Source organism: Stenella coeruleoalba (genome assembly GCF_951394435.1).
Source record: "Stenella coeruleoalba genome assembly, chromosome: 7".
Classification (NCBI taxonomy): Eukaryota; Metazoa; Chordata; class Mammalia; order Artiodactyla; family Delphinidae; genus Stenella; species Stenella coeruleoalba.
In genome coordinates, this window is record NC_137153.1 from 111,437,647 (window position 1) to 111,451,917 (window position 14,271).

General features: G+C 42.6%; 1 protein-coding gene across 6 annotated transcripts in view; it reads right to left on the bottom strand.

Moving 5' to 3' along the window:
- Nucleotides 1-14,271, bottom strand: part of DENND1A (DENN domain containing 1A) — a 494,445-nt gene that overhangs the window by 193,307 nt on the left and 286,867 nt on the right. For all 6 annotated transcript variants that reach the window (XM_079927842.1, XM_079927841.1, XM_079927840.1 and 3 more), the window contains one exon: nt 10,870-10,915. In XM_079927842.1, coding sequence (XP_079783968.1) covers nt 10,870-10,915 — 46 coding nt within the window. The remainder of the gene's footprint in view (nt 1-10,869; nt 10,916-14,271) is intronic.

The window sequence follows — 14,271 nt, forward strand, 5'->3', positions numbered from 1 at the left end:
TTTCAACCCTTTGATCCTCACACAGCAGGTGGCCTGGAGCCCCCTCCTGGGCATCTTCCCTCTCTTCCGACACTGCTGAACCTTGATGTGCAATAAGCCTGACCCTACACAGGTGACTCTCACAGTGCTTATCACCAGCAGCTGCTGCTAATGGAATGGCCCAAATCACTTGGCCTCGAGATTCTAACTCAGAGATGAGGGGGAGAGGGATCTGCTGTGCAGTGTCCAAACGGTGCTGAAATGATGCCCAATAGTTCAGCCCCAAGTCCAGTTGTTTGGAAATGCTTAACGATGTCATTACCAAAAACTGTCCTAGAAATGGAACTCTGGTCTCCTCCGATTTATACTTTGAGTTAGAAAAAAAAATCACCTTTTAAAAATAAATCGCAAAGCTCAAAAAAAAAAAAAAAAAATCAACCCCGAAGTCCCAAATGCATCTCTCAGAACTTCCCTAAAACCATGTGCAGCAAATTTATACCAATGAAAATCAAAACAATTTTTGGAAACCTAAAATTGACTGTTTTCAGTTCCATGAAATTTCATTTAAAAAACCCCATATGCCAAAATGTCCAAATTCTCTTATTTTTAAAAATTGGGATGACTTCCAAAATCATAGCTATCTTTTTCTTCCTTTTTTTTTCTTCTAAAGCTAAGGATGGGTAATGTGCATATGTACTTATCAAGCTTCATAATTTAACCCGTTCGGTCAGTACAAAATACTTTCAATAAAATGCTGAAGAGGCAGGATATAAATTTATTACCACTGCATCTTTTAAAACAATTGACTCCCAGGCACCAGGGTTTAACAGATATTCTGTTTGGTTAAGGACATGTCCAGGAGTCTAGGCAGCCCCAGTCTGAAGCTTTTAGTTTTTGTCAGGTATTTGGGTTTATGGAGGAAAGGATTTTAGGCAGGGCACATAAACCATTCTGTGGGATGTTGATAACGTCCAACTTCACTGCCACTGTTGATCATACTTAGGAAAAGCCCTGAGCCCATGCCTTTGTTTGTAAACAAAAATAGTACGGTGGCCCCATTCCTTACCTGCAATGGCCTGAGCTTAGGTCACAAATGTCTGAACCCAATGGGCAAAGAAAAAACCCACTTCTTTTGTAGCCTAAATGGCATATATTTTAAATATTCAACTTTAAATTCATTTTGAAATCAGCTGAGAATCAGACAGTATGTAGAGAGAGGTTTATAGGCTCCAATTTTAGTCACACTTTTCTCTATGGATGTTTAAGTTTAGTACGGAGAGCAGTTTATGGAGAAATCAGTTTAGTAAAGGGAAAAAAAAGGAATAGTTACTATATCACAGTTTGACCACTTTGTATAAAATTATTATTAAGTGCTCTTCTTCAGAGATGCCTATTGGAAATACTTTATTAATAATAATAGCTACCATTGGGTGAGGGCCTACTAATGTGCATGGAACTTTAGCCATATTATTTCTAATTGTCATCACTTTGAGGCAGGTGACCCCATTTTGCAGATGGAGATGTTAAGCATACACGCACAGATGCTCGGCGACTTGCCCAAGTTACAGAGGGACAAATAGTGGAGCCCGGATTCAAACTCGGGATCACTGCCTGCCTTCTCAGCCCTTGGTCCAGCCACATTTTTCCCAACAAAAGCAAAACAAACAAAACAACAATATGCAATAATTTGTGCAGAAAATGCCAGATTTCAGCTTGCTTACACATTGCCATGGCCCATTTAAAGGCCTTCCGAATCAATTATTTTAGGTCATTAAGAGGAAGCTTAATTTGGTTGACAAACACCCCTACTGTGGTGACCTCACATATCAACAACAAACGTCTCATGGTCACAAACCTGTACCATGAGTCTGCTGAGCATGGTGTTAAACAAAACCACATGTGCCCTGATTCCAAGTGGGACTTGACTAGGCCAAGGGCGCCGCTTTTCAATCATCATGCTGCTGGTCTCTGAGCGCCCACAATGGCCCCGCCCCTAATCACTTGCAAGGAGTTTGAAAAGAAGTCACCAGTCCCATGTGGCTGTATTCAGTTGAGAGTGCCTTTAAGCTAATGTTGATTTAGAAAAAGTCACTCAATAAAAACTACAAAAGGAGGCTGAAAAAAAGGGCAGAGCCAATTTTAGGTAGATGTCTCAGCTTATTTTAAAGAAAATTTACCAGTTCTACACACACATAATACTGATAATCACTTCCATCTACTTGGCGCCTACGTGTCAGGGACCGATTTTCTCATTTACTCCTCATTAAAAAACTCCTATGAAGTGGAGAATCTACCCAAGGAGTCTGAAGCTCAAAGAGACACCTTTACATCCCCATCTGCAAAACAGGAGCACCCCTCACAAAGGCGTGACAATGAAAAATTATACAGCTCAAGTGCCATGTATATTGGTAGAAGCTCATTCAATGGTTGATATTATTATTAAATATTTCCAATAGGCATCTCTTCAGAGGATAACATAATAGTAGTTTTGTACGGAGTGGTCGAACTGTGAGATTTAGTAGCCGTACTTTTCCCCCTGCTAAACTGATTTCTCCTTAAAACAAAGGAGCTTGTTTAAAGTCTCCCAGTAGCGGCGGACCTAGAATTTGAATCCAGGTCCCCATGATTCTAGAGCTCAAGAGCTCTTCCGCTCTGCTCCACAGCCTCCTGCATGCTGCTCCTTGTGTTAATCTGACAGGAATTTGGTTAGTTTAAGCTCCTCTTAGTAACAATTTAGAAACTTTGGGTCTTCTTTGAAGTCAGTTTTAACGTTGCTAAATTGACTGGCTAAGTGATGATAGGAAAATTGGAAAACAAAAGCATCAATGATGGTTTCACATTTTCTACTGGGACTCTCCCTCATAAATTACTCAATTTTTCTAATCTATAACAGAGGGCTATCTCATCTCACAAGAGAACATTTCAGTCACGACAAATTAGACTGAAAATGTACTGACTGCAAGAGATACTTAAATCAGCCAGAAGTACTTGTTCCCTTTGATAACGTAAATTACTACTAGGGCTTTAAGTTGTTTCATATTAACTAATTCCAACATTAGGCTAAGTGGCATTTAAGAACCACACATTTTAAAAGCAGACGCCACATGAGGAGGAGAGAGCTTCCAGGGGGAATCCATCAGGCGAAATCCAGAACATTCTTCAGGCCCTAAGTTGAACAGAGCTGCTGAATTTTCACTCTGAATGCACTGGATGTGACAGATTCACATGTGATATCGCTTGATAACAGCACGCTAAGGAAATTCCAGCAAGACCAAGCTACTGTCCAATTACTTTTCTCTTTATATAATTAAGCAAGCGTCAGGGTTTCATTGATCTAAACTTTGTCTCTTGTTTTTACTACTCACTATGAAGAATAATGTTTGGTAGAATTTTTTAAAAAGCTCTTTACATCCATTATATCAGTTAGTTCTCACAACTCTCTGAGATGGATAATATTACCTTAATTTCACTGATTAGAGAATGGAGCCTCGGAGAGGCTAAGTAACCCAGCCCCAGTCGCAAGTGTACTCAGAGCTTTCCTCTGGAGAAATATGAGGCTGCCAGACGTGAGCCCTCCGTCCCCTCACCACAGTGCTCAGGGCATGGCCTGGAGGCCGCGCCGAGAAGGAAGAGCTCAGGCAAAGGTCCTGGGAACCTCTGCCGGGACTGCGGCAGGGTTAGGCGTAACCCACACAGCCTGATCCAGGGGCTCTGGGGTCTGACAAACCCAGCACAGCAGAGGGACCGAATGCAAACTACTTTCTCTCTCTCAGCCTCAGCTTCCCCATTTGCAAATATGGATGTCTCCTCCTTGGCAGAGAGATTCTTAGGATGTGCAAAAGTGAGAACAGGTACAGCACCGGGCACTGTGTCTGGCATGGAACAAGGACACAGGAGACGGCAGTTTCTTCCCAACCTTCTCCCTTTCTTGCTAAATCTCTCCCCATGAACCTATGACTGAAACTACCAGGTGGAATTTTTCATGCAAATATCACCATCTTACAAAGCAGGACTTTGATTACTTATCACTAACAAAGAGATCTCACATGGAGTTTCTCAATTCTCGTGAGAACACATGCACAAGTCACCACCTATACCTGCATATAATTATGGCTGAGAGTTTTGCATGAATCACAGTATTAACAAGGGCAAACTACATCTTATACTGTCTACCTGTGGAGTCCTGTGACGAAGCAAAATGGTACAATGGTAAACAAGAAACACTCTTCTACACTGACCGTGAAACTTAAAAAAAAAACATAAAAAAATGAACAAGGGATTAAAGACTTCCTATGCCAGAGAAAGATGAAAAGAAAAAGCTAGTTAAAATGGCACCAGTTCAGCTGACAGCAATTCAGGTTCTTTTAGAGGTAAAGGGGGAAAAAAAGTTGTTTTTCTTTGTCTGTAAATAAGTCAGTGCTGTTATTTTGTGTAAAAGCTCCACAGTTAAACCATTGCAGACACAGACGAATATGGCCTCTGCATCCCAGAGACGGAGAGGTGCTTCAGTGTGGACAGGGATGTGTCCCTGGAGCGGTGGCTCAGCGCTGCCCCAAGCACTTGGTGCATCTGTAAAACCAGGCTTCCATGCGCTCCCGCTGAGCCTTCCTACATAAAGGATGGTGAGGAAGAGAGGAAAGCTGTGAGCTGGGCCTGTCTCCTCATGCCCCCACCACATGTCTCTTGAAATTGCATTGGTGGGAGAGGTAGGTAACCCTGTGGTACCTGGGTCTCACTCCCCTGTTCCTAGTGCCTGGAACTTAGCATTTAGTATATAACCTAAATTTATCCTCTCAAACTGCACTGTAAAAAGATTATCTAATTCATAAAAAGTACTTGGAAACAGAGAGGAAACAAAAATCTAGTAAAAATGGTGCTTGAAACCTCAAAGTAAGTCATCACTACAAACACCTCTGCCACAGTTTGGTAGTTTGGTAGCAAGGAAACCATTTGGAAGCTTGGGTTTGGGACGCTAACACATCTGAATTTTATGTACATGGTTGTGGTGTGTAATTTTTTTTTTTTTTTTTTTGTGGTATGCGGGCCTCTCACTGCTGTGGCCTCTCCCGCCGCGAAGCACAGGCTCCAGACGCGCAGGCCCAGCGGCCATGGCTCACGGGCCCAGCCGCTCCGCGGCATGTGGGATCCTTCCAAACCGGGGCACGAACCCGTGTCCCCCGCATCGGCAGGCGGACTCCCAACCACTGCACCACCAGGAAAACCCTAAATGCCCCCTTTTTTTTTTTTTGCGGTACGAGGGCCTCTCACTGTTGTGGCCTCTCCCGTTGTGGAGCACAGGCCCGGGACGCGCAGGCTCAGCGGCCATGGCTCACGGGCCTAGCCGCTCCGCAGCATGTGGGATCCTCCCGGACCGGGGCACAAACCCATGTCCCCTGCATCGGCAGGCGGACTTTCAACCACTGCGCCACCAGGGAAGCCCCTTGTGGTGTGTAATTTTACTTAAGAATTACCTTGATCCTTACAAACAACAATTTACTTTATGAACATGGTTAAGCCGTTTCCAAGCATTTTATATGGAAGGACCGTGTTTCTAACGGCCCAGGAGGAGGAGGCCTGACCCTCCCCTATTTACACCCTTCAGTGGCTCTCCGTTGCCCCGTAAAGTTGAAACTCTTTAACACGGCTTACAAGGCCCTGGATGGCCTGGCCCTTGCCTGCCTGCCACAGTGCTCCTCTCCCCTTCAGCTCCACGCTCCTGTCAGACACTGAACTGCTCATACTTCCTGGGAAACACCATGGTCTACACTCTAAGTCTTTGTAGATGCTGTTCCCTGTCCTCCTGGTGGAACTCAAATTTATCTGCTAGGTTTCCATTTAGGCATTCCTCTCCTCTGAGAAGCAGAGCCCACAAGGCTCAGTTCACTGTCTTCCCTACCAGAGCCTATAGCCTCTCAAATTCCCTGCAATTACTTTCTCCTTGTCTGCATATGTTCTAGACAGAACTCTGAAGGCACAGATTATGTCACATTCACCATTTTATATAGAACCCCTAGTGTGATACAATGCCAGGTACACAGAAGGCTACCAAAACATTACTATAGAAGGGGATGTGTATTGTGTACCGACCACAGGCCAGACACTGGGATATGCTGGACATATACAGGACTCATTTATTTAATCTTTACCACAATCTTAAGAGATGGGGACTAACCACTCATATAGATGAAGAAAGTAAGATACAAAGACAAAGTACCACACCTGAAATTACTACTGCAAGGGAGTGGTCAAGCAGGGAACTGGAAGTGCATTTATCAAGTTCCTTAAAAACACCACTCCCATCCCTGACACATTGCCCCCAGCATTGTCAACCGGAAGAAAACAGCAGGCACAAGCCAATTCTAGTGAAATTCTTTCCCTAGGGAATGAAGGTGATGATCCCTGGAACCCAAGAGTCCCTAAAACACAATTTCAAAGGCATCAACTTAACAATGTAAACGGCTTTAAGGCCACTGAGGAAATAAAAATGGCAATGGTTGCTGACCTCTGTTGAACTCTTTATGTGCCAGGCACTGTGCTGAGTACCTGATAAGCATCTCACTAGACCCTCAATGATACTATAGGGGGGAGCTATGGCCATTGCCCTTATTTTACAGGTGAGAAAACAGAGGTGCAGAGGTCCATCACCTTGCCCAAGATCAAACAAGCAGGAAGTAGGGGAGCCAGAACCCAGAGTCCACATTCTAACCACCACACTCTACTGCCTCTGCATATAGGTGGAGCTTCATCTGCAGTCTAACCTGAGCCTCTGTCTGCACTGTGTCACTGCTATCACCTTTCCTTCCTCCTTCCTGACCATCACCAGGAATGATACAAAACACCTTCTGCATGCATCCCTCATGTGGCTCTGAGGTCTGTACACAAAGCATTATTTGTGAGGCTTGGAAAGGAAGGTCTTCATTTATCAAAAAGGAAAAGGAACCCATCTACCAGCACTGACCTGGCACCTGCTACCAGACATGGCACAGAGGAGCTGCAGAGCATCTCCTGAACTCAACTGAGGTGGAGGGAATGAAAGGAAACAGTCACTGTGTAATCTGGCCGCGTTTTGGTGTTTCCTAGCTGCCAGCTAACATGATCATTCTCTCCAAGAAGAAACTAGGTCTATGCCAAAACCCTTGGCTATCCTGCTAACTTACCACCAACCTCAAATTAGTGTTTGCTTAAATGAGAGAAAGGATATAAAAAGGCAGTGGAGGTCTAAGAATGACGATCAGCTAGAAACTTGTCACTTTAGAAGGAAGGTGTACTCTTTTAGGTGACTAGGTTACCACTTAACAAATAGGACAGCCTGTAAGAGCTTGAAGGCTAGAATTAGATCTTCCCCCCAAATAACCTTCTTTCAAATGAGAACAGTAGGTTATAATTTATATTTCTTTTTGTGCAACAAATTTGAGTGTCATAAAAATGGTTAAAAAGTCTTCCTATGGTAGCTTTTTCTAAACTTTTATGAACATCTGCCACATTCATTTGAAGTTTAAAAAATTCTGGCACATATGCAAAGGCATAATAAGGTGCCTATAGCTTTCAAGAAAAAATAACAAGACAGTCAAAAATAAGCCTTTTGCTGAATTGCCAGTAAGAAAACTAGTGTGCGAGAGGAGATGGGCCTTCCCAATCTCCTTCCCTAAAGAGTCTTCCTTTGGCCCCAGGTATGAGCTCCACCCCCAAGCATTATAGCCCATGGTTCCTCGAAGAAATCTCAGGGAACCATCTCTCTCACTTGAAGGTCTAATAGAACCAGATAAGCCCAATCAAAAAGCATGACCGGAGGACTCCGAGTCTGAGCTGAAATCCATGGGAGGAGATCAGGAGACTGTACTTCATGACTTGGTAGTTCACAGCTGCCTCACACATGCAGGAAACGCTATTTTGCTTGGAAAGTGTCTTAGCTGGCTTCAAGAGTGGGGTAACTACTATTTTTGTTTTTCTCTTACTGCTGACCACATAGTAGTTCAGCATGGCAAACCCTCCCTAATTTAAATCAGCAGGGCTAAGATTTATCTTGGCCAGTGCTTCCCAAACCTCCTCATTTAAAAACCTTCAAAGGCCAAGGAGAGTGGACTTGCACCCATTCACCTAAGTGCAAAACTCTGTCTCAAGTTTTAGCTTCAAAATTTACGCCTGTTGTGCACGGCATGTTTTACTACAAAAAACCCTTGTTTTAAATTACTTACAATCACATAAAAAGTAAAAAAATTTACTCCCTCCACCTTTAAGTAAAATTATGGTGCTGGGTTCCCTGACAACAGCAATGCCTACGGGAGGCTCTAAATGTGTCCCAAATTCCAGCTTCCCAAGCACTCACTCAATCTTTCTTTTCAGAACGCACCTGCTGCGCATCCTGCTAGGTGCTGAGGACACCACAGTGAATGAAGCACAGGCCTTGTTCCCAAAGAGCTCCTGCTCCCAGGGCTGAAGGAGAGGGCAGGGAAGCAAACAGCTGTCATCCTGAGCAAGAGGTACAGCAAGCAAAGACAATGGCCAACGGGAGGACTTCCTCCAACAGCTGGGGAAGAGAAGGTTTAGCCATGCAGGGGCGTGGGGACGGGGGTGTTTCAGAGACCAGCCAGAGCACTGGCTAACAAGGGACAGCGAGAGGACAGGAGGCTTGACAGCAGCGGGGAGCCTGAGCAGGACTCGGGGGTAGGGCAGAGGAGGCTGGAAGGCAGGCTATTAAAGACGGAGTGACCAGAATTTCATACTCATCTGCATACCTCCATGACCTAGCAAAATGTTCGGAAAACAAGAGGCCTTGATCCTGCTTCTTGAATGAACGAATAAGGCTTTGCAAAAATCTAAGCAAGCAAGGTAAAATGTCAACGAAGGCAGCGAGGAAGGAACAGGGCGAGAGACATGGCAGAGACTTGGTGACTATTTAGAGAGAAAGGAATGAGAAAGAGGACACGCAGCCATGCTCAGCGTGACCCACTTTGGTGCCTTTTCAGGCAGTGGTGCCACTCACGGGGACCGGGAACAGCAGAAGGGGAGTGGAGTAACTCGACGGGTGTGTGTAATAAGGGGTTTGGGGAAGACTGAGTTTGAGACATCGACAGTACATCTTGGTGACCTTCCACTGGCATTTGCAGCTCTGGGCCTTAAGTTCAGAGAGAGGCATGCCAGTGTTAGAATCACAGTTGGGAGTCACTGACATTACCCTGGTGGCAAAAGCAAAAAGCCTTACAAAAGATGGCCAGAGGGCATATAGAAAAGAAAAGCAAGCCAAGACTAGAAACCTGGACAATGCTCAAGGTAAAGGGCTGTGAAACGGAGCCTGAAAAAACCCGTGCTGGAACAGCCTGGAAGGCAGAAGAGGCAGGAAAGAGCCGTGGATGCCGATAGACCAAATGGTCTTTAGATTAGAGTTTCCAACTGTACAACAATTGACACGAAAGTTCTATTAGCAAGTACTCACTTTCAATTTTTCACACAGGAGCTTTGAATACACCCCCAAACTTGACAAACAAAGGTAAAACACAGAAGAAATCTCTTCAAGCTGATCTAAATACACCATCCAAGATAGTCCATAAACTGTGTACTGTATGTGCTCAGGGCTGGGTGATGACAAGGAGGAACTGTTAACAGAATGTAGGAGCCACATGGCCGTCCTGTCAAATTAGAAATTTGAGCAGATTTCTGTGGTCTATTTTGATCAAGATTCTCAATGTCAAACAAACAGGTTTTTCGATAACCAACTTGTTTCATTTTCGTAAGCACAATAGCACAGTGTGCAACAGTGAAGAAGCAGGTGGTCCTCGTCGACGTGAAATGAAGGCAACAGAAGAAGAGAAGTAGCACTTCCTTTAAGACATGCAAAGCATCATCACAGACGGACATGGCTTTAGTTTTTCCCTCTGAGAGCTTATCTCCTGTGCAAAACAGGCAAGCCCCCTACCTCCTGCCCCATTTTGCTCTAGTGCAAATTTCAGCTCTCTCCTGAGGAGGGAAAAGCTTAGGGTTCATGTCTACAAACCAGTGGCACTTACAAAAGCACAGAAAAGTCCCTTAAAAGAATTGCTATCTAACCGGTACAGCCATGCAGAAAGCAATCTGGCCTTAGATTCATAGCTTTGACCAAGCATTTCTACTTTAGGGGTTCTACGCTAAGGAAGTTAAGTCAAGATGCAGATTAAGCCTTATGCATAAAGATGTTCACTGACATGCTATTTATAATAGTGAAATATTATAAACAGCTTTAAGTGTCCAACAGTAATAGGAAAATGGCTAAGTTGTGGCATATCCAAACAGTGGAAGGGCCAGTAGCAAATTAAAAATTATTACTGAGAGTAGACAAAAACATGTAGAAATCCCCATGCCATAATATTAAATGAAATAAAGACATAAAATTCTATACCATAACAGTGAAGTACATTTATACAAAATATATATTCACAGAATAAAGACGAGGATGAAGAAAAATAAAATGCTAACAGTGGTTGAATCTGGAATAATGGTATTGTGGATAATTTTAATTTTCCTACTTATACTTCTGTATATTTTCTATACCACATTTTCTACAGAGAAAAAATGTAATATAATATTGTTGCAGTGTTTTAGAATAAACATCATTTTGAAAAGTGAATCATTTTCCTTCCCTCGTTCAAACCCTTAAAGAACCCTTTCCTCCTGCCTCTTTGAACCTCACTCCCTCACCCATGAAAATTGACAATCTCCAAACAAAGTGGAAAAACACTGGAAACAAGAGCCCAGTGGAAAGGGTCTAAGCTGAACGCTCAGCTCTGTGCATGAGGCGTTGCTCTGACACGCTCCCGTGTGTAGAGCTGTGAATCCAGAGACTGCGTCTTTTCCACTGCCACATAGCAAAACACAACCGCAAACAGAGATATCTGGGGAGGAGAGGAGCCCACTTACCTCCATTAAACTTAAATGGATTCCTATGAGGTAGGGCATGGGAGCGCTGTGAAGAGAAACAGAGACACACAGCTGCTTTAATGTCTGTTGCTTCTGACAGAAAATTACACATGGTTCACTATTTGGAGAAAAACTGTTTTAATAAACGTATGCACAGTTACATTTCCTTTCACAACAAAAATCCTAATGTGACATTTTGTTCCCAAGCCTAGAAACTTCGTAAGAATTTCAAAATGTGGGCAGCCTTAAAAGCATGGGTGGCGGGAAGAGCACTGACCCTGGCGTTAGTCCCTAAGTAGCAGCCATGCGATTGCATAGCCTCAGTTGCCTTATCTTTAAAATGGCACTTTGGAATCTAACTGGCAGCTTGCTATCAGAATGAGAAAATATACGTCGAGTGATTAGTGCAGTTCCTGGTACAAATGGGAACCACTGTTGCCATGATTACAAAAGAAAAAGCAGTTAACAATGTCAGATGGAGGGCATGATGTGCTTCAAAGAGGAATGATTTTTTATTTGCTGTTTCCTCCTGCCATCAAGAGATGTGATCTAACTGTTCATTCTGGTTGGACGAAGTGCATCAAAGCCAGCAAGCATCTCCACCCCAACTGCACACATGCCATCTGATGACACTAATTCAAAAAGCCCCTTCCAACTGCTTCATTCCCAGAGCAATGGGTTCCCTTAGTTAGTGACTGAGCAGGAGATGAGAACCCAACTCCAGGGGCTTTAAAACCTGGGCATTATGGATTGACTTCCTTTGGTTTCAGGGGCACACATATAAATTATCATTATGATGCTACTTACCAACGATAAATGGGCTAGCCATTATACAAGGAACTTGAAATTCATCTTTCCTAACCCACACAACCTCACAAGGTAGGTATTATATTCATTTTACAGAGGAGGAAATAGGCCCAGAGAGCTTAAATCACTTCTCTAATGCCATTAAAACAAGCGGCAACCCTAGGATTTGACTCCAAACCCTCTTCCTCCATGCCACACTGACTTTGTAATATTGGACCTAAAATCCCCAGGCCCGCCTCCCACCCAGTGTTTTTCCTGCAGGTAGGGAGGTCAAGGAGTAGAGAGGAAGCAAGACATTAACAATGTTTCCATCTGTCTCTCCAGCATGTGATACATCCTGAGAAAGGTACAAAAAGGTATTTTATGAGCCCAGTGGAAAGATACCTGGCTCAGACTTGAGGTGCCCAGGTACCTTTCCTCTGGGGCAGCTGGTGGCATGGAAGTGGACCTAGGAGGGTGGCTTTCTTGGGGACAGGGTAGGGAAGTGAGGAGGGGTAAGAAATGAAAAAGGAGAGGTTTGCTTTCCACTGAATGCTGAGGAGTTTAGGCTTTATCCTGAAAGCAATGGATGGGCAACGAAGGTTTTTTAAACATCATATGTGCATTTTAAAATTGCTCAAACATTTAAAAATAAGAAAGAGCACAATTCCCTCATTACCATTCAACAAATAAAATTCTTCAAGCAAAAATCCTTCCCCAGAATATAAAATGTTCTCCTTACTACAGACCTCTGCAGGAATATATCTTGGGAGCCTGTAAAACAGTCTTGAATATTAGCAGCCCAGTTTGGCAACTATTCTTCTAGAAGATTTTTGGATTTGATAATAGCCAAAGAAAGAATTAGACACAAAACTGCAGTGAAAGTGGAGTTGTCTTTCTTCTTCTTCTTCTTTCCTTTTTAAAAAAGGTATCTGCTGTGCACATTCAGCTTCCCTTCGCTTCTAGGGGCAAGGAAATGCCCTATGATATTTTTTCCCCTTAAACTGTAAACCATTAGTTTAGCTGCCAGCTACACAAATGCTCAAACTTCCCAGTGTGCCTGGCTCTGCTGTCCAAGCTTTCTCCAGTGTACATTGAAATGAATGCGTTTCTAATTAAGTAGCTTCAGGAACACGACAGCTTCAATGTCAAAAATACAAAGTCTGAACCCTGGCAGGAAGTCTTAAGACTGCAAATGCCTCATCTAGTGGAACCTTGCCTAATGTAATGAAAGGAAGCAGGAAGAGTGCAGAATTCCAGAAAAATGGCCACTTATTAATGTGTCCAGAAGTACAGCCAAACACATAGAAGGGAGAAAACTCAAATCCATAATATTTAGCCAAATCTTATAAACTTTCCCAGCTCCTACCAGCACTGTCATGCAAGTGACAAATGACCCTGAGTTTTAATTAGAATTTCTGAACTGAAATTCCAACAAATGAATTAATGTATAGAAAAGGACATTCAAACAACTGTGAGAAAAAGGTAAAAATAAATACCTACAGCAAAAGCCTCTGTATAATTTAGGCTCTTATCTGAGACTATAGGCTCTTATCTGAAAAAAAAAATTTCTAGAATTTTAAATATGTAGGTTTTAATGCCATGCCCTTTTGTCCTGCAATAAAAATCAATGAAAGAGAGTAAAAAGGAGTCTTAGAAGTGATGGCAGATGTAGAAAGGGACAAAGTGAGACTCACTCTTCAGGTACCATTAGGTAGGCTATTTTTTTTTTTTTTTAAGCCCAATAATTTACCAAAGGGTAATTATGGCCTGTCATAGAAATGTAGTTTCTTAGCCAACTTAGGGCTGCAACAGCTCTGTATTTAGAAAATATTTAAAACACATTTATTCTGAAATCACAGCACACCATGTTTTGTATGAATGCAAATTTGGACAAATACCTTTTACTGTATCATCATTTGCTTACAAAACCTCAAATGTGTCCCTGAATCTACTGCATTTTTGCTCTGCAAATACAATGATTACAAATTTCAAGTGGGGAGAGGGAGAGAGGAAAAAAAGAAACCCCAGAGACTCCTTAACATCTGAATGCAGCAAATATGTAACTGGGTAATTCTACCTGCATTCTGAAAACAATTTGTATTCTCAATATACCTCAATAGTTTTTGCAGCTACTGAATCATTCTCTTTTGTTTGTTTTTTCTTGTTGTTGTAAAGAGAAATTTGGGAGGAGGGGACACTCACCCACGATCAAGTCATCTTATCACAACTACTTTTATTTTTGTATTATTCTCCTCCAATATTAACATTAATATTTAAAAATATCTTTGAAATTATAGAGTGCATATATTTTATTGTTTTCTCACTGGCTACATTAACATTTCCCATATTATACTGTAAACTTTGTGATTATTTTAAAGACTATGTAATATTCAACCAAGTATGGATGTCCCTTAATTTGCTGAACCCTATTGCTAGAGTTAGACATTAAGCCACTTCCAACTTTTCACTATAAGTAACATCGTAATGAAAATGAACAACTTCATGTGCATGAATTCCCAAATACGGAATTACCAAGTCAAAGGGCAGGACTGTTTTTAATATCTTTTGTTATATCTTGGTAAAGTGTCTTTTAAAAGGGCAGTACCAGCCCCA